This window comes from Leuresthes tenuis, unplaced genomic scaffold (assembly GCF_036924035.1).
Source record: "Leuresthes tenuis unplaced genomic scaffold, fLeuTen1.0.hap1 SCAF_23, whole genome shotgun sequence".
NCBI classification, from domain to species: Eukaryota; Metazoa; Chordata; class Actinopteri; order Atheriniformes; family Atherinopsidae; genus Leuresthes; species Leuresthes tenuis.
Genome location: NW_027325377.1, coordinates 14,872,081 through 14,898,411, shown reverse-complemented (window position 1 = coordinate 14,898,411; position 26,331 = coordinate 14,872,081). Strand labels below are relative to the sequence as shown.

Below are 26,331 nucleotides of genomic sequence, written 5' to 3'. Positions count from 1 at the left end.
TTGATATCTGGATCGTTGCCAATGCCTGGCCTATTTTCACCCTCCAATTCTGTTCGGCTTGCACTATTTCAAACAATTCATCCCAAATATGTCAAAGAAACTCACAAATTTAGCCTCAGAAACACCGGCTGATAGTTGTGAGCAGGTACAACTTTGCTTACGTTGTGAGAAACTCCGACTTGCTGTGAAACTGATTTCCTGTTTCCTCAGTTCAACGTTCATCTTGTATTTCTACTCGTTATTTAATGAAGTCTTTCGCTCTGTCGCACTTTCCTGTGCACGTGAAGCCTGAATACAAGGAAATCCAAGCAATAAACTACAAAAGAGAGTCACATATAAGCAGCAGCATGCTGGATAAAGACATTTATTTACCATCCCAAGTCAGAAATTCATGTGATAAGTTATTTTAGAATAAATGCGCCAACAGTAACGCCATCAAATAACATGACTTTTCATTCAATCCCCCCCCATACAATTTTTACAATGACAATAACAAATCAAACCATAATTTACAGATAATGCTGGCTGGTTCTACATGCAACACTCACTCAGAGTGTTTGTCTGTAAATCTGTGAGGAAAATATTGTGTGAAGTGAAATGTTCAGTGGAAAAACTTAGCTGATTCTTTTGTATCAACACCTCCACCTCCACTTCCTCTGTATGTGTGGGGAGAGATACTATCAAATGTGAAATAATTCTCTGAAACAAACACCGCATTTGAAAAAAAAACAAAAAACAAAAAACAAAACACCCACTCACTTACCATTTATTGTACAGGATCAACAACGAAAATAACAATTTAAAAACTACAGTATGCAGTCGTCGTCATCGGTAAGACTCCTGAGACACAATACTGAAACGCTTGTAAACATGAACAGAACTGACTACAGTACAGTGTGGTGACAGACTTAGATTACAGTTATTTACACAGAGAAAAAAACAGTTTGAACACCTTTACTTGTAGGATTTTCAGTGCAACCAAATCTTAGTTTGCTTTACGTCTGGGATGGATCTGTTTTTCACTACTGTGAGGCACCAAAAGTTTATTGCAAGCATTTGTAAACTTAATAAACCCAAATGTGGGTTGAATTCTTCATCTTTAAAAAAAAAAACAACAAAACAAAATACATTTTTTAAGCATTAAGCATTTAAATACTGTGAAATTTGAAGCTTTTATGCCCAAATGAAACTAAACCAATAACACGCTGTCACAGTTACACATTTCTTCATTCTTTGGTACATTTTAAAGTTACCGTTTTTTAAATGATTCCAATGTTAAAACTCTAGTTTCTGCCGCGCCGCCTCACCCCCAGCACACTCTCTTAGTGGTTATCGTCATCATCTTTGCGAGCTTAGTTGAGTTTTGTGACATTCGACGTCTCGAGTCTCTGCAAGTTTGTTTCTGTACGAGCAGCTTAGTTTTGTAGGTTTTTGGTCAACGCGCTGCGATGCGAGCCATCCCCGGGTTGACGAAGGAGAAGTTTCTGAACATCGTCTGGTCGACGCTGTTGATGAGCGTCCGGTCAGCACACGACAGCCTCGGCTTCTCGTTGATGAACTCTTTGTCAAAGTTGCTGCAGTCGCTGGGCGACGTCTGCAGGGATGGAGACAAAACAAATTTTAAGCAATACATCGCTCAACAGTTCAAACGAAATGTAGCGAGCAGCTTTGTTTGTGATGGTGAAATCTGACTTTCTTCTTACTGCACCACATGATTTAGCATGCCAAAAATTTGAAAGTCGAATATTGCAAGGGACAAAGGGTGCAGATTCAGCAATTTATTAAAATATGCAAAAAAAACAAAAAAAACCCTTGTTCTATTCTAAGTAGCTTGAAAGTCAATGTTTAGTCTGACCACCTTTATTCTTCAGCACAGCCTGAACCCTCTTAGACAAGCTTTCCTGTCATTTCTTTAAGTAGTCTTCAGGAATAGTTCTCCAGGCTTCTTGAAACACATCCCAAAGCCCTTCTTTGGATGTCGGCTGCCTTTTGTTCCGCTCTCTGTTAAGATGATCCCACACTGCTTCGATAATGTTAAGGTCTGGGCTCTGGGGAAGATTCATCCCACCATAAGACCTGCTGTCACTGACTTCCAGTCCACTTCTTGTGTCTATTGGCATATCGCAGCCATTTTTTCCCCGTTTCCCTTCCTTAAGAATGACTTCCTGACAGCCACCCTTCAATGGAGACCATTTCTGATGAGGCTACGGCGAACAGCAGACGGATCAACCGAAGGTCCAGGTGCATCTCTCAGGTCCTGTGTCAGGTCATTGCTGGATTTCTCCTCTTTCTTAAGGGCATCCCTTTCAGATACTGTCCATCTGCTGTAGATAGTTTTTTAGGCCTGACACTCCTTCTTTTGTCCTCCACTTGTCCAGTTTCCTCAATTTTCTTTTAAGGACACACTGCATACCAAGCTGAGATATGCCAAGTTTCATCAAATGGCTCTTAAGCTGTTCCCTTTTTTTGTGTAAAAATGCTATTTCATGTCTGTCACAATGTGTTATTTTTTACATATTTCATCGATTAATAGATGCAGAACAAATTGTGTTGGCCATTAACAAAGTACCCTAACACACTATCTGTTGTGTGGACACAACATGGGTTCATCCCTTGAGTTGGCTTTTTAATGTTTGAATGATTCGTGGGTCAGTGTCAAGTGGCTTAACAAAAAAACAAACAAAAAAACCCTCCCTCAGAAAATGTCCAGGCATTAAGACTGGACTGAAAATGAGTGAAAAAGCAGCCAAAGCAGTCCACAGTTTAAAAAGACCCTCAGAAAGCTTGGAGAACTGTGGAGAACGGCTTTAAAATATTACAAGGAAGTCTGGCAGCTTAAAAAAAAATCAAGACATTGAGATGGTATGAGTAGGAAAGGCTGAGTTCAAACAGTGAAAGCATTATATTGTACTTATATTGTAGACTTTTTAGCAATTCTGACTACTCCTGTTTGAATTCATAGCCAACTGATACACTGATTCCTCTGGCAAAAGCAAACAAGCGATCTCGTTTCTTATTAGGATTAACTAACTGGTCATTGTGACATAAATTGCAAACAAATTGCAAACAAAAAAAAAGTTTAGATTGACAGATTATGTTATGCTGCATTCAAAGCCAACTGGGAACGATGACGTTCTGATTGCGACCTTGGATAAATTAAACAAATGCTGCAAGAAATTGGATTTGCTGGTTGGTAATTTGGATAAAATATATATATATATATATATGAGACATATATAATTTAAGAGCTTTCTCATTTATCACAATGTAAACATGGTCCTGCCTCCCCGACGCTGACATTAACAAACAGTAAGTGCCTAAAAAACCTTTAACTAGACCTCCTTCTATTTCCTCTTTTAGGCAACACACTTATACTCTCGACTCCCCCGTCATGGACACTTGCTGGCAGCTGTGGTTCTGGTTTTGCTCTGCTGTTTTGGAGAAGGCCACCCGGCTTTCGGTGGATCTCCCGAAGAGCAGAGCAAGGACAGAACCCAGCTGCCGTCCAAGATGGAAGAGTTGAAGCCTGTCACTGTAGATGCAGCTGAATGTCATCAAGGTGAAACCGGAGACCTGACCAGCCTGCAGGTAGGGGCATATGGGACTAGGGAGGGCAGGGCTGACCTTGTTAGTAGTGACTGAAGTTTAAAAATAATATACTGCCACAAATACTGTGTACCACACTAAAATCAAACTTCCATCACACTTAAATCTCCTTTAGCCCGTTAGAATCAGAATGAGGTCTTTGGTGGCTCTGCCTCACGCTGAGTTGACTAAACACAGACTCTTTACTTACTAGGGTGGGTCTGAAGGGTGGTGTCACCTGCCGTTGCTCCAGGGCGTTCCAGTCGGTGCTGTTGAAGAAACTGTGTTTCCTGATGTTTCCCTTCACTCCCAGCCGCTCCTCGGGTTCCCTGACAAACAGCTGAAGTGCAAATTTGCAGTGGTTACACACAGTGGTTATGTACAGTGGTTACACACTGTGGCGGCTTTAGTCACATAAGTTGATGCCTATACAGGTAGTGTATGAAGAAAATGTTTCTTTTAATCCATTTAGGCTTTTTGAAGTTAATTTCATGCTATTACTAATGCGAGATGAGTGATATTTCTGACTTTGATCACCATCTGTCGCCTAATCTGAGCTAACAAACTCTCTTCTCATTTGGTGTAAAAACCATAATGATTTCACAGCAGTGCTGTGGTTTTGGCTTTGCAACTACACCTTTGAGGTTAACATTATCAAACGCAGATAAAGCTGAAGCATGCGTCTAAATATCAGTCAAAAGAAGTTGTGTTTTATTGATCTAAAAACATAGATCTTTTGTTCATTGCACTTCTACTTAAGGAAGTAGAAACTTAAGTTTTCTTCATTAAAAAGGCTAAACAACTTTTTTAAAGGTTGCCGAAGGAAATCCCAGACAGATCATTTCTGGACTTGCTTATAACACAAACAAATCTAAAAATAACTAGTGTGTTCTTGATATCTAATTATTTCGGTACTCGTAATAATCACACAACCTTTGAAACCCACACAGTGTCTGACCTTGACGAGCATGTCTTTGGCAGCTTTGGTGAGCCAGCTGGGATAAATGGGGTTATCTGTCCGTATGGACTGAAATAGTTCCTCTTCATCACGGCCGTGGAACGGCGACTGACCAATCAGCATCTCGTAGAGCAGCACTCCAAACGACCACCAGTCCACTGAGCTGTTGTACTTCTGACCCAGCAGGATCTGTCACACCATCACACACAATTATTGCTAAATTTGACGAGACATTTGAATTCATGAGCGATCAGTCTCCTCGTTTCTATACAATGACTTATGAGAGTTGCAACTGTGGCCTGTTGAGTTTTGATTCAACCTTCTGGGCCAATAGATCTCAACATGTATTTGACTAATAGGTGTAAAACCTGCTTAATATATCCTGTAAACACCTCAAAATCTTGCCCGACTCAAGGCAAGTGTGTCCTCACCTCAGGGGCAATGTAGTCGGGGGTTCCACAGAAGGTGGAGGTCCGCAAGTCGTCCAGCATGCTCTCCTTGCACATACCAAAGTCTGCTATCTTAATGTGACCATCTGAATCCAGCAGCACATTGTCCAGCTTCAGATCTCTGCAGACGAGCAGAGTGACAAGCAACAAAATCAGTCTGGCTTTTATCGAGCTCACATCAGGAATTCCACCTCTGTTTGTTGCTTTCATGGACCCGCTTACCTGTAAATGATTCCTTTAGAGTGCAGGAACTGGAGGCCGCAGATGATCTCGGCTGCATAGAAGCTGCCAAAAGGGCGAAAAAACACTGTGTGTATTAAATCTGTTTTTTACTCCTTCAATAGTTTTGTATGCATCTCAAAAAGCCTGTCTCCAGCAAACCCAGCAATTGGATACTTACGTAGCTCTATACAAATCAAACTTGTGGCAGGTCTGGATGTGAAACATGAGATCCCCTCCATTCAGGTACTCCATTACAAAGAACAGGTTTTCCTGGACATGAAAGCACAAGAGAGATCAGAGCTGCTAGTGGCTGATCGGAGCTTTAATGGGTGTCTTTGGGCGCGTGCCGGTCATCCAGGTGTGCACGGTTCTCACCTTGGTCTGGAATGTGCAGTACAGATGCGTGAGAAAAGGATTCTCCCAGGCTAAAGACAGAACCCTTCTCTCCACCATGGTGCACTCGACGTCGTCGTCCATCAGGACCACGTCTTTCTTCAGAGCCTTAACTGCAAAAAACTGCCCGCTCTTTTTCAACTCGGCCAGAAACACCTGGAAGCACAGGAGGAACATGTTAAAAGCTGCAGTGGCTGGGCAGTTTATGACGCACTTATACCGTCTCAAAGTTGATTAGCGCCGGCAGTGCAAGCGAGTGGTTTTCTGTGGACACTTGCTGCAGACACAAATGTGACCCTATGCCTTCTCGTGTGATGTGCGAGGGTTACGTGTTGACCAGAGTGAGTAAAATATCATTCTTTGAACAGTTTAAACGAGCAAATAAGATGCTATATCTTTTCCCGTAGTTTGACCTTTGTTGTATGTTCAGTGCTGTTTACTAAGTTTACAAGAAAACCCTGCTGAGTACTCTGTGCTTTTGCTTCTATTTTCATTCTGATCCTGTGCAGCACCTTTCCGAAGCTGCCTTTTCCGAGCATCTTGTGCAGGGTAAAGTCATCGATGGCGAATTTAGATTGATGGTCCTTCCTTGGAACTGCGTACAGAGGCTCTTCTGGAAGCGCCTCAATGGTCGATCTGCTGACGTCTGTTGGTCCCTCCCACGAAACACCCTGGATATCTGCAACACAAGGCGGGTCAGCAAGTGCACTTTAAAAGTGACGGTGATAAAAAGGAAGGAACAACCATTCTGAACAGAGTAGATTAATACCTTTGTTTGCAGTTGTCGCTGTGGCAGGTAAACCAGTTACTAACCCGGACGGAGCTCGGACCACGCCAGGCTGGCCAATGCCAACGGGACCTTCTCGACCAATAATATCAGACTCTTTGGGGGTTTTCGTCTTAAGAGGAAAGGGAAGACCAGCATCAAACTGATGAAGCGTTCAATTCTTTAAGGTTAGAATAGTCCAAATGATATTTTACTGTTAAAATTAGACTCTAAACTTGTGCATTAAATTTTGCTGAATGAACAACTTAACTGGAAACTCATCATTTTAAGATTAAGTTAGAATTTAACATAAAATGAACTGCTTATCCTGTGGAATAAGACTGCAATCTGATCCAGAGAAGCCGAAAGGTTACATTGAAATGTATCTTGCAACAATGCCGAGTTGAACTATATTTATTTGAAGCTTATTCTTTATTAGACAAACATGCTTTCAGAGGCATCTCAGCAAGCATCGATGCAGATTTTTGAGAACTCTAAATCCACTCTGCTAAATTTTAAGAGATCTGTTTTTCCGACCTGCTGTTTGCTCCCGATGACGGCCAGAGCCTCTGCCATCAGTTTTTGGTTAACGCCACAGAGGTTGGCTACTTTCTTCTGGCATTTATGGTGGACATTCATGCTACATTCTGCAAAAAAACAAACCAAAACATCAACATAAATACGGTTTACCCTGTAATATCGTATGGCATTTGAAAGTTGTGTAAAACTGACACCAATTCATATAGTTTAATTAGCTACTCTCCTGAATGATGTGAGCTCATTCATCACATTAATGAGAGATTAGTTTAGAGTTCAGAGTAAGGGATTATATGCTTATATGCTGACTGGATACATTTAATTTAGGATCTACAGATAGGCTCCTAATGGACATGCCCAGCTGTGTTGATGCAATGAATGTCCAGCTATACATATGCAAGGGAAAGCTCATGCTATAGTGTAAACATTGCTTTGCCACGCTTCTTTGCGTAGGGAAGCAATTATCATTCCTCTGAGAGCGTTCTCTGTTGCTGCACAGCATTTGTTGTCGCCAGAAAGCCAGACTCACTGCAACGGTGCCTGTACTGGAAATGAAAATGAATTTCACATGTAACTCTACTCCCAGCACCTGCTGCAGCAGCTGCTCACACACAATCGTCCCAACACATGCATAGAATTCGGAGCGTATCCCATCATAGCTAATGGGAAACATGTCAGCTGTTGGAAGCACGCCACGTGATGCGGACTAAATCACTGCAGTTCTCTGGTGGAAATGATGTTTTCATTTAGAATGTTTCAGAACCAGGGATGAAATTATCTTTATGGGCTCAGAAAGTAAGCCTCTTATGCTGGGCAAAGCATTTACAAACCTGCTGTATATTCATGGTGTAGAAACATTTTCTGTTTCGGGAAGATGGACGCACCTGCAGATGTCGTGTGCTTATCTTCTAAAGATTAAAACTGTTGTCTGCTCGGTTATGAAGCCGTTTGAGGCAAAATTCTGATTCCTCTCGGTACACTGCAGCTGTTATCAAACTGCACTCGTATTGACATAATTTAGCATCAAAATTAGTGTAGATGCCTCCAAAAGGTCGAGAGCTTAGATATCAGACACCGTTGGTGTAGATCAGAGCTATAACTTGCATGTTATTATTTGCAAATATTCACAAAGAATTCCCCCTAAAACCCGGGTAGGTCGACTTGTGATACACTGGATATTTGGGTATTTGCCACAGTACACGGGTATTTGAGAAATAGCACAAATAACAAACCTGAACCTGCAAGGTCAGTCAAGCTTTTATTTATCAGCCTCAGGAGCCACGCCACGATACATTTTATTTCTATTTCATGAGCTTGTAACGAACACAACTGATGGAGCATGCATTTGGACTTTTTGACCATTGCAACCACCTTGATTCCTCTCTTTTTCAGCCATTCTCCTGTAGATTCGCTGCTGCGTTTGGGATATTAGCTGTCAGACAGACGGACACAAGGTGCAAGATTGCAATTTGTCTCATAAGACCTGAGAAGGACCTTAGAATTGAAAGATAGCATGCTGTCTTTTTCACAGAACTGCAGATACTGTCGCAAAGATGAACGCCAAATCACTAAAATGATAAAAGACCCGCCTCTCACCCTCACATTTGAGCCCCTGCTTGGCGAGCCCCCACAGCAGCGTCCCGCAGTGTTCACAGAAGGTGGGACTTTTGTAGTTGTGGACTTTAAACCTGTGGGGCATGTCAATTTTGAAGCGCTCCTTGTGGATCTGCAAGAGAACACGCACACAATGTCAGGAAGTTGTCAGCTCTGGACTTTCAAAAGCAGTCGGAAAGCAGTACTGGACAGTAGGTGGATGGCGTGTCTTTATTTTTTTTTTTACACAATGGGGATGTTTTTACACATGGTTTTAAGCACATGGACTCTGGAGGCATGTGGTGAGGAAGAATTTAAATAAGTGTAAGAAGATAAATGTAGTAAATGACACAAGGCAAAATGATCCCTTGTATACATGTGAGATTGACTCTGATTGGAGGACACAGTGAAGACATAGTGAAATGGCGCGACACACATGCTTACCATTGTTTCTTTGCTGTTTATGGCTGAACCGGTGCACTTGGCGATAACTTTGTCGATGCATTTTTTGTGAATAGCTGCGTTGCACTCTAAACGAAACAGGGGAAACAAAGTTAGACTGTGGACAGAAAGGCGTCACTCAAAACTCGGCCCTCCAGTATGTTAGTGGAAAATCAGCTGACACTCACGTCTGCATTGGTAGCCCTGCTTGTTAAGCCCCCTGCAGTGGAGAAAAACGGGAGAAATGACTCAAATGATAAAGACAGAAATGACTAATCTGGTAATTTGTGATATCCAAGTCGCTGGCGTACCAGACAAACTCTTTGCAGACAGAGCAGAAGGTCGGTTGAGGGAAGAAGGTTGCACTGAACTCATGACATTTGACGACGTGAACTTTGGCCTGTTTGATGGCGCCACGTCGCTGATGGAGGGTGTACAGACCCTCTCTCTCGCGCTCAGACTCCTGGTTTGCCTCAGTCTGACCTACAGCATCTGAAAGGCATGAAAAAAAAAAGCTTTGAGAGGAGTCGCAGCATGACCGCTGCTTAGAGGATGGCTACAGTTTCACTCAGAAGTTTCGATTTCTCACCTTTTGCAGGCTGTGATATGTTTCCTACCTACGTTAGAGTTTTGTCTTGAACCCTGTCCCTGTCCTCGGGGTGCTGCACTAACACCGCAAGTGCATGTGTGACAAAATGCACCCAAAGCTTTCACTCAAATTAGAATAAATGCATCAAATTGGGATTTACTCCAGTAAACTGACAATTTTCTTAATGTCTACACGTTCTCCAACATTAGACTTCGCTATTTTGCTATAGTAAACTTTCACTGCGTAACATACAGAGGATCTATGGGCAGAAATCCAATCAAATAATACAAAAATCTCTTTAATTGCTGTAGATTTGTGTAAAAATAAGAATTATTTTGATTCTACTACCTCAGAAAGAGCAGTTCATGTTTCCTTCACACTCCTAGAAGTCACTACATCTTACAAACTGGACTTTCAAGTCCCAGTGGTATACGCCCAACTTCTCACATCGGCACCATTTTGATATGCTATCCCAGTGGCTCGCGGTCGCATCACAGAATCTGATCAAGTATCTGCTCCAATGTTTCCAACGTTTAGTATCATAACAGACTAAAGAGAAGACGACGGTGTGGAGAGAAGCTGCCCGTTCTCTTCAACAACCAGGTGAACAAACAAGACTTAATCAACTGGAGCCATTTGTATCATATTGCGACGTGAATTATGAGAGGGACACTTGTCTGCATGAAGGCTGCAACTGCTCCACAAAGATCAGATGAGTTTGAGTTGGTTTAAAAAAAATCCTGCGAGCATGCAAGCCTCGTGAAAACTACTTATTATAAGATAAGGACATTTTGTTGTGTGTACAATCCGAAAATGGATTTAGTTAGAACAAACTGAATATTATTGAATGTAACAGACCATCCACACACTGTTAAACTGCCTTTCAGCACAGTATTCTTATTACTGGGAAACTGGCATGTGGTGTACATGTTGCTACACTACATCCTTGAAGTCATTCGTTTTCTTTTTCTGTCTTATTTTTAGCAGTGGCGCTGAATCTGACTCCTTTTTTCTGACATATTGCTTGTCCTCACACCCACACATTTTTTCCCCATAGCAGCTATGACGACACATGATGGTGTGAAACAACTGCTGAGCTGAATCACTCTGATTTGCCTAATCTCTCGCCTTTCTGACTACTGCTGAGAGATGTACTTCTATAAAAATGTACAAACCTCACTTCCAAATAGGTCTTTTTTTCTTAACTGGGTAACACTAGATATGTTATGTTTTAAATGCAATGACTTCCTTTGGACTTCAGTTTTTGTTGTTCTTTAGGAAAAAATACCCATTTTTTGACTAGAGCCTCACAGGCGATGACAATTTGCAATGCTGGGCAAAGACCGAGGAATATGTTCCTGAAAGTAACTCAACGAGTACTGACTCGAGCTCAGGATTCACAAACAGATGTTGGACTGATGTTGATCTTTTCCTCTCTCGCATTTAGAATTTTGGGAAGAATCCCAAAATGTTGAACCACTGCTTTTTAAACATCTGCTCAGAATTATTTTGTCTGCTTATTCCTTAAACTTTCTGTTTGGTCACTGCTTTTTGCCAGCTAGCGCTGTATGCGTTTGCATTTAGGAAGAAGTTCTGCATGTTCACAGCATTCCCGTCAGTTGCCTCCACCTGTTGTCCTGAGCGCTGATTTCCTATTTGCTCTTTCTATTTATAGATGCATGAGATGGCTTTTTCCCTTTTTAGTTCTTTGACTTCTCAGGCCTTCAAATGGTGATAATGTCAGGAAAGTGAAAAGACTTAAGGGCTCAAGTAACCACTTGTAGTGCTTCGAACCAGCAATTAGTAGATGGTTGGACTTATTTATAGTGTGACAAATTGTATTGAGGACAGGACAACAAGGAAGATTAAGACACAAGAAGAGACAAGTGGTGCAGGCTTTAAAGGGCAATTTCATGCTGACTATATTTAAACTACATTAAAAAAAAAAAAGCCTTTAGAAATGACAGAATTGTTTAACTATACTATGAAGGTTTGAGTCACCCACCACTTTTCTCCAGGTAGTATCTGGCTTCCATCAGCACACGACCCTGTGGTTTCAGCTCCAACTGAGATACAAAAAAAAAAAAGAAGAAAAAAACAGAAATAAAGACAAAAATTGTCAATGGAAATTCGTGGGAAACGTTACATCAGTGAAAAGGGAAGGATGTGAAGTCAGGCGGGTGATGATACATGCACGTCATGCTGTTTGGGTTTTCTAAGATGGCTCGCTGCCTGACACATACAAACCACAGGACAGGGACAGATGTTCATTTGAATTTAGTCATCTATTTGCACCGTGGCATTTGTTTGATTCTCAGTTTGGTACGAGACGATCTCTGATGTAACCCAAAGCCAAGTGTTTCCTGAGAAAAGAAAAACTCAGCTTCACAAGAAAGGATCTATTTTTCACTTTTTGATAAAAGAAAACTCAAGAAGAAGTGTGTGAGCTTTGACGTTCCATGAAATGATTATCATGAAGATGTGGAAGTGACCAACCGATCTCTGACTGGGTTTTCATTTTTCATACTCCTACATATCTGTGCCGTATATGTGCTGACAGAATTCAGGTCACAAAATGATCTGTTGGCACTGAAATGTGATCCTGACATAACAAATGGGAATTTCTTATAATTATCCATTTATGTCTCAGTTTTGCCTTCCACAATGTTGCAATAATTACATCATAATCACAATATGAGCTCAATATAATAAGGTCAGTCGCTGCTAATCAGCTGACCTCATCCCATCTTTTGTTTCGCCTTTAACGTCGCTGTTCAGGCGATTCTCGATGCCATTCAGCTGCCTCTCCCAGCAAGTCGCTCCTCCTGCAGCTGGTTACGGCAGCCCCCGCTTGGCTCTGTGACCTCAGAGAAGTTGCTGTCACAGCACACGCACCGGTTCTCCTCCTCCAGGTTCTAGTCGAACTGGTCCTCCAGCTCTTTGCAGATCTCCCGAAGAGGAGAACAAGAACCTTTATTTGGCAGCTGTGGTCCAAGATGGTGGAATTTTGAATCCTTCCTTCTGGGTGAGAGGCTCGCTGTAGAAACAGCTGAATGATACCGAGGCCTGCCACAACGGTCCCTGTCCAGTCCTGTCTGCTGGTAGAGGGGACAGGCCAGGGTGGAACTTACAGACTAAAAAAAGAACTTATATTAAGCAGCTTTAATATTTTGTGATGAGTTAAAAACACAAAAAAATCTGGTTTTGACTAGTTTAACTGACTGCTGATGATCTTTTTCATTAGTCCATGTCATGGTACGAGGTGCGAGAACGGAGGACCCAGATGCAGAACTTAAAAAAACCTGAGATTTATTTACAAAAAACAAAAGAAAAGAACAAAGGGCGCGGCAGAACCGGTTATCAAAAATACTAAACTGTGAAAAAACAAGACAAGGCAAGACTATGGAAATACATGAACAAGACTATGAATAAATAATGTGGGGCAAAAACCTGACTTGACAAAACAATGGCCAAACGTGGCGAAGGTTAAGTGAGGATTTTGCAATGACTGTGAGTAAACCTGGAAACTAAATACTGTGGGGAGGTGATTGGTGACGAGGTGCAGCTGTGGAACAGAAACAGGTGACTTGAGTGAAACTCGAGTGATAGGGGAAAAAAACACGACAAGAAAATAAACCAAGAACCTGAAAACATAACTCAAAACCTGACAGTCCTAATGACTCCCTCTTTCTTCCTCCATTCTAATTGTAATGTAAATCTATTGTAATCTAAAAGTAATTTTGCCCAGCACAGCACAACGTTTTGAGGTGTTGATGATCAGATCCTGTGTCCCGTAACTGGGACACGTACCTGGATGAGAGCCATCATTAATGTTATTTTATAATGTAACTTTGAGATTTCAAACAGCTGCTTACAAAAGACCATTTTGTTCCGCGCAGAGCCAGCAATGATGCTAAATACCAAGCGTGGCGACCTACTTGTAGTTATATATTATTTGTAATAAATAAAAGGGGGATTACCCCCTTAGACATTTAGTCTTTTGAGGCCAAAGTGAGGTAGCCCATCTGGATTTCACCAGAATAGCAAAAGAGCTTCTCTATGAGCTCTCTCTCTCTCTCTCTCTCTCTCTCACACTCGTGCACACACACACACACACATCCTGCTGCACTAACCCAAATCTCCAGCTTGCCGTTCTCCTTCTTGCAGCGCGTTGCTAGTGAGTCCAGCGCCACCGTGGCCTCAGATTTTAACTCCGCTGTCCAGTCCTTCACCATCACATGCATGATGCGCCCGCGGTGGACGTGGGCGTCGAAGGTGGTGCTCCACGGCGGGTACATGGTGGGCTTCTTCTGCTTGTACACTTGACCCTTCTCTGCAAAGAAAACAACAAAAAGCATCGTCCTTATTGGTAGGGCTGAGTTTTGAGTGTTTATTTATTTCTTTTTCCTCAGCAACAGAGAGGATACAAGATTTTAAACTAAACCTGCCCTTTTAGTTTCGCTTTGGCATCTGGAAATTAGCTGTGTCAGCAAGTTCACCGTCTTCCTCTAAGGTGCAAATTGTGACGACATGAAACCATCACTGGTGCATTTTATTTTCCATTTTCCTGTACAGACAGTTAAAGAATGAGACTGGTCCTCATCTGTACCGGTATTTTTTTTTTGAAAACCAAAAATCAAATCAAATCATATTGCCTGTGCATTTACAGTAGTGCCCAGACTTTTTTTTAAATGATTTTTTTAAATAAAAACTAGTTCTTTGTGAATCACCTTTACTTCACACTGTACATATTGACTGTACTCTCTCTCTGAAAGAACCAACCACCCCTGTGTACGTGTCAGTGTCCACACGTTTTTCCTCGGCAGCGTTCATCAGTGTGTAAATGTGTGAGACTGAGAGAAGAGCACGAAAGGCACATCAGACAAAAACAAATGCTGTGTGAACGCCTGAATGAGGCTTTTCGTGTAAAAAGCGCCCTGAGTGATCAGCGAGACCAGAAAAGCACCGTATTAACGCAGTCCATTTAGCATTTTGTTGATGATGAAAAACCGGCATTAGTAGTTGATCCGAGGAAACAGGATGAATGCAAGTGGTATCCCCCGAAGGGATTAAGTCCTCGTTTTCAGTCCCAAGTTGTCCTTTAAAGCTTTGCCCTTTTTTCATTACTAGAAGCGATGCGATCACCGCCACTGCTACTCGGGTTCTGATCGCCATTAGTGAAAAAACCCGACGGCTGCCTGCAACAGAGAGGGACGCCGTTTCACTACCCGCAGACAGCCGCGGAGCAGGTTTCTCACTGCTCACTCGCAGGTGTTATGTTCAGAACCAGATCGAATTGCCCATAAATACCCACAACATCTGCAGAATCAATTCACGATGCTCTAAATGTGAACTTCACCCACATTCACACTGAATAATCAGCCACAAGTCAGTGGGTGATGGTTGGTTTGAAAAGAGCTTTATTTTTTAGATGCTAAAATTTCAATCAATCACTCACCATTACTGACTGAAATTCAGATTTTTTTCCTGCTGTAATAACATCCCATACATCTGTTTATATAAGAGCCACATGCCACCCTGCTTCAACAGTAAAGCCCACTAAGCTTTTTACTCTCAAAGCGACCCGCAGCCTGCTCCCATCATCAGCTCATCGGCTGGCTGTCCACCGGCTGTGCCAGCTGCAGAGAAAAATGTATCTCATCGCAGATGAATGGCTACACCAGAAAGTTTCCCTCCAGCTTTATGCAAAGCGCAATTCAGTGAAATGTTTTGGGGGTCTCTCAGTTTTCACTCAGTTCCTGTGTTCTTTGAAAAGGCTCCAAGGTGGCATTTAGACTTTTTTTTTTCTTCCTCCGCTTATATACATGAACACACGAGGCTGTATTTCACAACACTAAAAAGGAAACTGTGTCAGGACGGTACAGACACAACCTTTGCTGTCAGGACTTTATTCACAGGAAACCTTTCACAACTTTTTTTGTTTGTTTTTCCTTTCATGTTGAAGATCAAAACCAACAACAAAGCAATATTGTCTGTACATCCAAGAACTGATTTAACGGTGAGATAGAGGCCTACTGTTGTCCAGCGCTATTACGCACCCATATATGTAACGTGCTTCCTGATTGTGACAAAAAAAAAAAACTGTAGCTCATACTGAGCCATTCCTTAAATAAAAACCTACAGCACTGTGCAAACGTCTCGAGTCATCCCTCATTTTGTTACATTTTGCTTCCGAGCAACAGTTCTCTGGGCTTTGGGAAGGTATTTCAAAGTTTTGTTTTGGACATTGGCTGCTTTTTCACCCATTTTCAGTCCAGTTCTTGCCCACAATGTGCGTGTGTCTGTGCTTTTTTCATAAGCCACCTACCACACTTGCCTTATAAACCATAAGAGCACAGAAAGGAACCTAAAGGATTAAACAGCCTGGTGTCCACACATAACCTGTTTTAAATTGTATCTTAGGGCACTTTGTACTCAGAGCTTGTTTCAACAGTGCATAATTTGTTCCTATCTATGAATAGTGGCAGCCATAAAAAAAAAACATTTTTGCACCAACTAGATGACATGTGGGACAGAACAATTCCTGAAAACTACTTAAAGAAATGTCAGAAACCTTCTCTAAGAGGGTTCAGACTGTGTTAAAGAATAAAGGTGCTCATACCAAATACTGACTCACAAGCTTGTTGGGGTCGCTACACCTTTCTGCTATTCTTCTGTGAATATATAAAGAAACGGGAGGACGTTAACAAGTTCTTCACAGTACTAAATCTGCCCGTCTTACTCTGTTCTGCTTGGCTGTTGTAATGCAAACACTGTATGAAAAAATGCTAATGTCCTGTAAACCTGCATGAAGCTTCATTCTGCTGTAACTGATGCAGGACGAGTAGACAGGAGAAGTGCATCACATGCACCACAACGCTAAAGAGCTATTTTTCGAGAGCCAAAAATCTACAACAGTCTTTTTTATTTATTTGCGTTATATTTTTGTGTGGGGAGGGAAAAAAAAGACTAACTGTTTGTTAAGGCTTTTCTGTCACTTTTCTTTGAAGATGACTTCAGTCACATGGATCCAGAGTGCTTGATGGGAGTTTCTTATCATCAGCATTTGATTTCACAGTAAAGGGCTCTAAAGGGTCAAATTTGTGCATAGTTTGAAATGTATTTAAATTGGGTCACATTTAGGATGAATGAATGGCCTTCATACTCTGTGGCTGTTTAGGTTTCAGCATGTACATGACAGCATTGTCTTCTGTGTCTTCAGTGTTTTCTTGCTATTGTCAGTTTCGTTCAGGCTTAAAGGCAAAGTGAAATGAAACTAAATGACATTACGTCTATTAATGAGTCAGTTAGTAGGAAATTAAACGCACATTTATTCTATTTCTCTACCACGTTGGGCGAAGTCTTGTGGTTTTACTGAATGATAAAAGCAGCTCAAGAGGCCCCATCTTCCTTCTCAGTGACATTGTTTTTAACTTTATCCTGAACTCTTACTCACTAGTGGTTAAAGATAGCCAGATGCAGAACAAAGATAATTTGCTGTGTGCCTGCACTCATCTAAGTTTTTCCAAAGATGTGACACTGGGGAAGAACCGCCAGAATATGCTGCTTATAATACGGACCCACTCACACTGACACGACCTTATTTCTTTCTATTTTAGTTTCTGATATTTTATTGTAAGAATCCACCTATTGAGTGCCATTGTCATGACATGGCTTTAGTCTGAATGGTGTCTTTGTTACAAAAGCCACATTTATTTCAACAAGATGCCCCCACGTTGATGGTCAAAGGGAGCGTGGTTTCTTTCTCACCAAATCAAGAGTAATCCCTGTTTAATATTACTATCATTTAGGATGTTTAAAACTATCCTTTCATGCCTAAAAAAATCAATAAGGTGTAACTTTTCTCTGTTTGTATTTGGCAAATGTGTGACAATGCGAATTAGCTCCGCCTCCCGCTTGTCTGCAGCCTTTTCCACTCCCTCCGTAGCTACGAGGAGGCTCACATGATGCCAAATGTATCTTCAATTTTTGTAATGTATCTTATATATTTAATAAATAAAACATTTTAAAAACAGCAGTTTTAAAAAGCTTCAAATATTGATTTTCACTAAAAACAGTCTTTAAAGATAATCTGTGCCACAGATTCTTTGACCCAGTATCTACTATTCAAATGCATCTAAAAATAAACTCACAACTTCTGCAACTCGCATAACACATTGTTGCTTACTGAAAATCATGAGCATCACTTCCTAGATGTCAGGGGAGTTCTTTTTTTTGGTTTCCAAGAAAGACTTGGTGAGCACGAAGTGGCTTTTCATTGTGATACATGCAGCAGAGCTTTTAAAAAGGCTGTTAGCTACTGTTAGCTAACATAGTGAGACATAAAAATGATGTCTAAAATACTCCAAAATAATCCAGAGCCAAAGATGATGTCATCTATTGTTGTAAAACCCAAAGTGATCCACACAGTAGCAAATCATTCCAATTCTGAGAAGCTGCAACTATTGAAAGCTTTACATCTCTAATGTTGAATGACCTAATCACTTATCAGATGTATATATATAGCTCTAATTTACAAATGAGCCACACAAACCACATGTGGTGTTATCACAACCATAGATTGTATATCAGTGCAGTTGCATCTGAGTGTTCCACCGGACAGTTTGATTTTAAGACAGCCACATTGATAATTTGATAATTTGCACAGTAACAGCGTTTGTAATCGGCCAGGACTATGTTGGGACTGGACAACATTAAAGATGATGACATTGGGATTGTCACCAAAAAGGCTGATGATTGCTGAGATATTTCTAACCCCGCTGACATCACAAGTCGTGCTCCAACATTTGATACTGGTTCAGTGGACTGATGAAATCATTCATTTTCAGTTCTGTCTAATTAGTTAGAGCCACTAACCTGTTTCAATGGCCTCCTTCATGTACACGGCACAGTACGGGTTCAGCACCTCCTCGTAATAGGCCAGACCGGGATCGAGCTCGAAGTTGGAGAACCCAATCCGCAGGAACGGCGACATGTTTGTCTGCAGATTCAGGTCTGACCTCGAGGCAAAAAAATCCAAACAACCTCCAGGAAACTTTTAGGATGATGTCCTTTTAGCAGAGCAGAGTTTGAAGAGACCAGATTTGTCAGATTTGATGGGAAAACTCCACCCGCACTGTCAACAACCTTTTCTCCACCGCAGCACACACCAACTACTCCTTTTCCTCCAGAGGAAAGATGGGTTGGCAGGGGAGGGGGAGGAGACTGAGAGGAGGTTTGCTTCTTTCCGCCCTTTACGCTTTAAACAACCTGTGAGAGGAAGAGACAGACAGAGTATTTCATCTCCCGTGCTGCTGTGACCACAAGATCTGACTACAAGAACTCTAAACTTGTGTCTGCTTCAGCTGGCGGCCAAAAGCAGGGTTTAAAAGCTAAATAAGAAACCAAAAACTACACCTAAAAAAACAGAAGTGTCATATGGGGGAACTGGACAATATTTTTGTTCACACCTAAAATCAAAAGGAAGATAACAGACCAGCCTGTGGAACCTCAGTGTCGCTGAAACCCAATCACCCCAAACTTCAGGACTCGCAAACAGCAGCTGTCACGCTTGGCAGAGCCTGAGAGTCCCTCGCAAAAGTAAAATCACATCTTTTGCTTTGTGTAGTCAACCTTGAAAATAACTACACTGTGACACACCTGTAACATGCTTCCTCCATTGCAGCAGTTTTCCTAGTGCGTCAGCCTTCGATTCGGTGCCGGTCGATGTGATATTTGAGTCCTGCTGAGGAGCTGTGTGTGTGCTTGGCAGTGTGTGTGTGTTGACTCCAGTAGTGGAGAGAGGAGGCTGGGAGGTGACTATTAATAGGGCTGAAATACTAAACGCAGATGAGGAATATATGACTGCGTACATTTGTATCGTCCGCATAAGTCACCTTCCTTACTGTAAACCTTACCACCGCTTAGTCTGTAGTGTCATGTTTAGTTTTCAGTGCTTAATGCAGACTTTTATGCCTTGTAGCAGTTACTGGAAGCAGCACAGAGGAAGAACATACTTAAATAAAATAAAATCTGGTGGGGTTACATTCCAGAAGAGCCATACATTGTCAGCATGATGCAGCATGAAAGGGCTATGAAAAAGAAAACCTATCCCGTCCAAATTTGCAGTTCCGTACACTGCTGTGAAACATGTTTTAGCTCCTTGTTTTGGTCTTATAGTGCACAAGTTTTCTGTTTTGTTTTCTTTCCTGATTCTTTTTGCATCAGTCCTATCTACAGTCAACAGCTGCTCTCAGGGGAGAAGTCCTGAAAACCTGCAGTTTTGTACACTTGACCTCCATCGCTGAGCTGGTAGTGAGAGTTGGCAAACCAGATGGTGATCATAGTGCCGCATTTAGCAGCTTAAGAGATGAATATTTCTCCCCTGGGGATTATGAAAACAAGTCTGAACCGAAAGGAGAATTAATATTGGTGTTACCACTATCTGGTGTACACAAACATGACTAAACAAGAAATTCTGAAATCACTTGTGTTTACAGGTGTTCTTGTTCTAGTGTTTTTCCATAGCTCCCAAATAGCTAAACTGTTAATGTAGTGCAGATATTTCACTGCAATCAACCAAAGTGCCAATCATTGTAAATTAACTAAGTGTTATTTGCCTCAGAAATCTTGTGGTGTAGAAGTAAAATGCAGTAACATAAATGTACAGTTTGTATTCATTGTTCCTTTCTTCCAACCTTTTTTTCTCTCGTTATTTTGCATACCACCTTCCACATGAACTATAATTAATTCAGTCATTTCAGCCTCACCTAACATCACAGATTGAGGGTTGTGACACGCACAGAGCTGCAGCCCTCCCATGCAAGCTGAACCTGTCGTATACGGCTGCATTCAAGCAGGAGAAAAACTTCCGGCGTTCATGTGTAACCACACTTCCTGCCTCAGAGCGTTTTTATTTTTTTCATTTTTCAAGTCTCACAGGTGGGGTTGCAGCAAACTTGAGAACAAAAAACAACATCAAACGCAAAACAAGGCTGCCTGAAATTTTAAAAAGACGGGCAGAGAGGAGCAGAAGGAATGCTTCTGCTTTTCTTTTTTAAGCCGACAGATACTCATTGACGAGATATTGCTTATGTCAAACATTACTTGTTGAAAGCATATTAATTGCTACATATATTAAAAACATATTAATTATTTAAGACTTTATTTTAAAAATGGATTTTTTTGTGCCATGTGCCAGATTCTGGTAGTAAAAACAAATCTCTGTGAGCTATATATCTTGGTATAGCTGTACACATGATTTTGTCACATCTTTTCAGCAGCTGTAATATAAAATGGCTTGGTATGATGAGCCCGATTCAGTGCACGTCAGCAGAGATTTTTGGTGGACTCTAGTCAGAGTATATACACAGATTTATTCTAGAGTCAGAATAAAGTCAAATATAATTAGATAATTGAAAAAAAGGCTGTTACATAGAGAATTTTGTAGAATTTACTTAGCAGCTAAGCTGGGGGACAGATGCTTAAAACTGTGTAGTTTCATGAATGAAACTGCGTTTGCTCACAAGTGGAGCAACGTGCATATACATTTTCGCCTTTTTTTTCAAAGCCGTGCATATGTATGGTTGTATTTATAAATCCCAACCACGGTGAGACTATACGAACATGCACAAACCTGATTAACACTTCTAGTTTGAGCCATTAATGGATGCGAACACTCCCCTAATTAGTCACTTGCATATAAAGACATAGCTTGCGCCACAAATAAACGGACGTGGTAATGAAAGGAACTACAAAGAAAAATTGGAATTTCACCAAATGTGACACACCGAATTAGATGGTCATTGTGAAAGCAGATAAAAGTAAATTTGTTTTACTTGGACGGCCTGAGTTCTGGAATCGCAAACAGAACATCCAGGTGGATGGATAAAAGTAACAAAGGCAATCTGTTTTATAAGGCCTTTCACTGCTATTGCGCTTGATCATTATGTGTGGCTGCAATTATTTATAGACCCCGAAATGTATTATACCCTGCCACTCACTCAATGGCAGCAGATCCCTCTGTGTGAGCCCTGCATATGTAACTATGTGCAACAAATTTGTTGTCATGTTAAAGAAAGCCACCATCAAAAGCCTACAAAAATGTCAAGCGCCCTTAAAGCAAAACAGTGTAGTGAGGCTATGGAAACTAGAGTTGTGAGCTTAGGTATGTCAGCACCCCCAGGCACTCGCGAGCAGTTTAATGCCCTGGAATGTGAATAACACAAGTCAGTGTACTTCGAAGTGAACCAGAAGCACAAAATCTCCTCTAGGGTTGCTTTAAAGTCCTATGTTAAAAAGCTGCAAATCCCATAAGGTAACTTCAATTTCTTATTTATTTTTCTCTTCTTTTCTTTTGTTAACTGACAATTAACAAAATTTTTATCAATGGTTAAATATCTCTACACCTATCTGTACCATTTGGACAAAAGACAAAAAAACCAACCCATTTTGCTTGATCATGACCTTGGATTTGATATACACTACATTTTTGTGTAGGTATTACGTTACGTTGTCATCAGCCAGTTGTAGTGGCTTCCCTACTTCCCTACTCGGCTAGATTCGACTCGGTTTTCCATTAGGTAGCAGCACCTGGGACCAGGCACGTTTTTAGAACCTTTTTTTAGGCCGGGGTGCTAAGTCAAGCCGAAAATGTAACATCTACAGACTGCAGACCACTGATTCGCCAGAGAGTGACATTACTGGATGAATCGTGAAAATAACTCCTTCACCAGAACCTCACCGTGTTTAAAAAATGTTTTAATTATTTTTGTGATCTTCGGCAAGGTAAAAGCCATAGACCTAGCAGCAGGTATACCATCGCCTCGATATCCTCCATTGTTGTGTTGTGTTTGTGTCGCACACAATATGATGTCATGGGACTTTGGGACGGCCTTGCTATTACAACGCCACCCACATCGAGGTGGTACTCAGTTCTAATGGAAAACGACCTAAACCGAGTAGAGTCGAGAGCTGAGTAGGTACTAGTGGAAAAGAGCCATAAGTGTTACATGCTCTCAGACATCAAGAGACACCACAAAGCAAGCGACACCATGAAGACCAAGGAGTTATCCAAATAAGTCAGGGACAAAAACAAAAAAATCCAAATATGAAGAAATATATAAAATCTAAAAAAAATTTAAACTGAAAATCCCACAGAGCACTATTAAATCCATCATCACAAAATGGAAAGAATAATGCACCACAACAAATCTGCCTAGTGAGCACTGTCCACCAAAACTCACAGACTGGGCTTGGAGGGCACTAATCAGAAGGGCAACAAAGACACCAACGATAACCCCAAAGGAGCTGGAAAGCCCCACAGAGTAGACTGATGTATCCATCCAAAGGACCAGTCCAGTCTACAGAACTGGACTTTAGGGGAAGAATGGACTGAAAAAAATCTATTGCTTACAGAAAAAATAAGAAAGTATGTTAAAGCCAATGAAGACATTTCCTCTAGTCAGATGACACTAAAATGTCCCTTCTCATCACTCTAGAATTTACATAACATTAGTGATGCACCATCATGCTGTGGTGATGTTTTTCATCCGCAGGGTCTGGGAAATTGGTCAGAATTGGCCTATAAATATCTGTGCTCTCCTCAAATATCCATTTTAATATCAGTTTTTTCAGCAAAAAAAAAAAAAATAGGAAAAATGCCAAGGGGAGTTAATACTTTCGCAAACCACTGCAGTTCAGACAGTGTCCAAGTTTGATTTGTTTTCAAATCTGTTAAACTTTATAACCAGCAGTGGCTCGCTGGTTGATTAGTCATTAGAAACAACAACAGTCCAGATTCAAGAATGTTAGGAATATTTATGTATTTCTGCTTAATTGGTTGATTGTTTCATGCTCTGATGCCACCGATTTGCTATAAAATGCCAGTGTGCTTGGGTCAGTTTTCACTCAGGAAAGCTCTGGAAAACCCTCATCATTTGCTGTTGTATGCTCATGTAAATGATTGACTTCAAAAGACACCAAATACCATGCAGATTTTGAGCTGGTGTAATTAAAAATTGTGTCTGTGGTGACGTGCTAAAGGGATTAATCTGTCTTTGCCCTCTTTCTTCATCATAAAGCACCGTACTCCAAATGAAAGTGGATTTGGACAGGACTAACACAGGGGTCATTGTTAAAGAAAGCTGCTGGTCTTCATGCTATTCTGAAGCAAACAACAGCCCAAGTGCTATAAATCAGCTTCAAATGGACAAACACAGGCTTTTGTACTTGTTTTTATGTTTCTAGTTGGTTCTCGGGAAAGGATAAGGGTCTATAATATTAAGGCATATTACCAGAAGTTGTCAAATCTCTGTTGTCTTTCTCTTTGAGCTGTTGTGTATCTCCTTCCAAACAGCCATCATAAAAAGGAAACCGACTTTTTTTTGTATTGTGTTGTCTCAGACCACAGAGTTTAACATGTGCAGGCATCGCAGGTGTCAGCTTAGGCCGTGGATTCACTGTTCTTCAACCACCCGTCACTCGGAAAATGCCACCCTCACCCATCCTCAAGCACACACAGAGATGTAAAGAAGGTCAAGGGCTACTGTGCCAATGCTGGAGACCTTTCAGAAAGCTTTCATAAGAGAGGGCAGAGTCAAACAGACCTCCCACCTGACCCTCTATAGCCATCGCCATCAAAGCACAGTGTGTGGGAGCGGTTTGAAGTAGCCAAAAGAGAAGCGGGGGAGTGGGGGAGTGTGGGGGAATCTTTGTTGTGGTGGTAACCTTTTATTCTAGCTACTGCTTTCACAAGAACCTAGACACTTAAAGCATCTCAGAAGTGGCCATTCATTCAAACAGAGTGTAGCACACACAAACTCAAAACACACACCTACTTCAATGAATAATCCTGCTGCTTAAAGTTAGCTCTGTGTCCAAAAGGCCTCTAAAGTTTTAGGGGAAACTATTACAGTGAAAATTTAACATTTAGTAGAAAATTAAATGCTGTTTTTACGAGTGTCTAATTGTTTCTGTGTTTGTAGTTTTGTAATAGTTGTACAAAATGAAGTAGAAAGTGAGTTTTCCCACTTAACTAAGACAACAATTCGGTCTCTACAACATAAGAATGCTCTTTACACAATTATGAGATGTTCTCACAGCATGTATTGTTATTTCACACCTACATATTTCCCTAATTATGCTACTTTCCTTAATTTTCTCAGCTCAACTGTAACAATGAACTATTCCCAATGCACCTGGATCAGCCGTCACCCAGAAAAACAACAAACCTAACTAAGAAGATGAAGAGTAGAGCAACATCATATACGCTTGTTTTGACGTGCCAAACAGAGGCGCCTCAGCCCCGCATCACTGTGTCCGCACACACATCAAATGGGTGCCACAAAATCAGCTGAGTGACGACAGCACTGTTGGTCAGAGTGCTGAGGTCTGTGATGCCGGCACGTATCAGCGGAGGATCAACTTTGGACACAATACGACAACACAATATTTTCTTTCCATTGTCTGAAAACCAAAATAAATTTTATTCATCATTTATCTGTCAAACAGCTCATTTAAATCACTTTGATGCATAGAATCTGTGTTGCTCTTTACAGACACGTCTTATAGTGACTCAGCAGGGAGAATCATCCTTCAGTCTCTACGCATTAGACATAGCTAAGGTCATTGGATGCCTTTGGGAGGCTCATAGTTAACTTAAGTAACAGCTAAAATCACAGCGAATAGATCCCTTCACACTTGTTTGTTTTTCTTCTTTTTTTTTTTTTCCCTTTGCCACTCAGTGGGCATTAGATGAGTATGGTGAAGGCTTTAATTACATCACATGCATCACCTCCAGTATTTTGGGACTGGACATAAATGGCCGCACGCGTTTACATCACAGTCAAAGCTCATTGCACTTCAGATTCATGGAAACTCAACAGTTACATCACGGCTACCAAAGACCTGACAGGAAGTCATGCAGTTGCTGGTATTAAGAAGACATTCTAATATGTTCACAAATTGCACTTTTTGCCTCACATTTACTCGACAGCTGTTACTTCACAATTCGAAAACAAAAGAAGGACGAACTTTTCTCGTTACTCAGAGCGTGTTGCCTGACAGATAAACAAACAAACAAAAAAGCATGTAACGGAGAGAAAAATAAACAGATTTATCCATCATGGACATGATCATTATCTGGAGATGAAGACAGACTAGTTGCCTTGACACAAATGCTTGTTGCAGTCTATTGATATAATAGATACATTATTTAAACAGCGCATGCAACAGTATTTTTAACAAATAAATACTTTGAGAATGTCAGAAGGTTGCTTCAGTAACATTGGTAATGCCAGTTGTAACAGAGTACTTTCACAGTGTGACGTTAGTTGTTATTAATGATTAATTCCTCCATAACGTTATTATATATGAATACGGATTAAAACTATTACGAACGTAAACGTTCCTAAAGTTAATTAGATACAATTAAAACAGACTTCCACCCACTCAAAAATGCTGAAGAACCTACCCCTATTAACTTTCTAACATGAGATACCGACTTTAACTCGGTATCTCATGAGGAATATTCCTCAAGCGTGTCATTTTTTTTAAACTGGTCTTTTTTTATTGCGGATTCAGGCTTCACGCGAAGCGCGCGCACACACGGCCACTTAAAACGTTCAGAAAAGAAACGACGAAGATTGAACTTACCTTAAGATGACAATAGCGCGCCGTGAACTTTAGTGCCGCCGCTCTACACTCGAGCATCTCACTAACAGAACAGAGGAAGCGTAATTTGCGCAGCGCCGTCCTGTGCTGTGAGCTCCATGCCACGAGGCGTTCCATGACCGTGGGG

The 26,331-nt window shown here is 41.1% G+C and overlaps 1 protein-coding gene across 1 annotated transcript; it reads right to left on the bottom strand.

Moving 5' to 3' along the window:
• Positions 1 to 134: 134 nt before the first annotated feature.
• On the bottom strand, positions 135 to 26,288 carry prkcq (protein kinase C, theta). Its single transcript, XM_072377445.1, has 18 exons — positions 26,187 to 26,288; positions 18,411 to 18,803; positions 13,667 to 13,866; positions 11,539 to 11,599; positions 9,256 to 9,436; positions 9,133 to 9,164; positions 8,948 to 9,033; positions 8,507 to 8,636; positions 6,911 to 7,020; positions 6,377 to 6,506; positions 6,120 to 6,286; positions 5,590 to 5,763; positions 5,393 to 5,484; positions 5,215 to 5,277; positions 4,975 to 5,113; positions 4,544 to 4,732; positions 3,797 to 3,925; positions 135 to 1,594 (listed from the first exon to the last, which is right to left on the bottom strand). The coding sequence occupies exons 2-18, from the start codon at positions 18,526 to 18,528 to the stop codon at positions 1,436 to 1,438; spliced, it is 2,160 nt and encodes a 719-aa protein (XP_072233546.1). The 5' UTR covers positions 18,529 to 18,803; positions 26,187 to 26,288; the 3' UTR covers positions 135 to 1,435.
• Positions 26,289 to 26,331: the final 43 nt, after the last annotated feature.

What these genes read in the sequence shown, in the direction of transcription:
- prkcq (XM_072377445.1), bottom strand. Translation starts at nt 18,528, where the DNA reads ATGTCGCCGTTCCTGCGGATTGGGTTCTCCAACTTCGAGCTCGATCCC. An exon ending in TCATCGGGAGCAAACAGCAG is followed by an intron (nt 6,507 to 6,910) that starts GTCGGAAAAACA and finishes TTTCCTCTTAAG; the next exon opens with ACGAAAACCCCCAAAGAGTC. An exon ending in CCAAAGACATGCTCGTCAAG is followed by an intron (nt 3,926 to 4,543) that starts GTCAGACACTGT and finishes TTTGCACTTCAG; the next exon opens with CTGTTTGTCAGGGAACCCGA.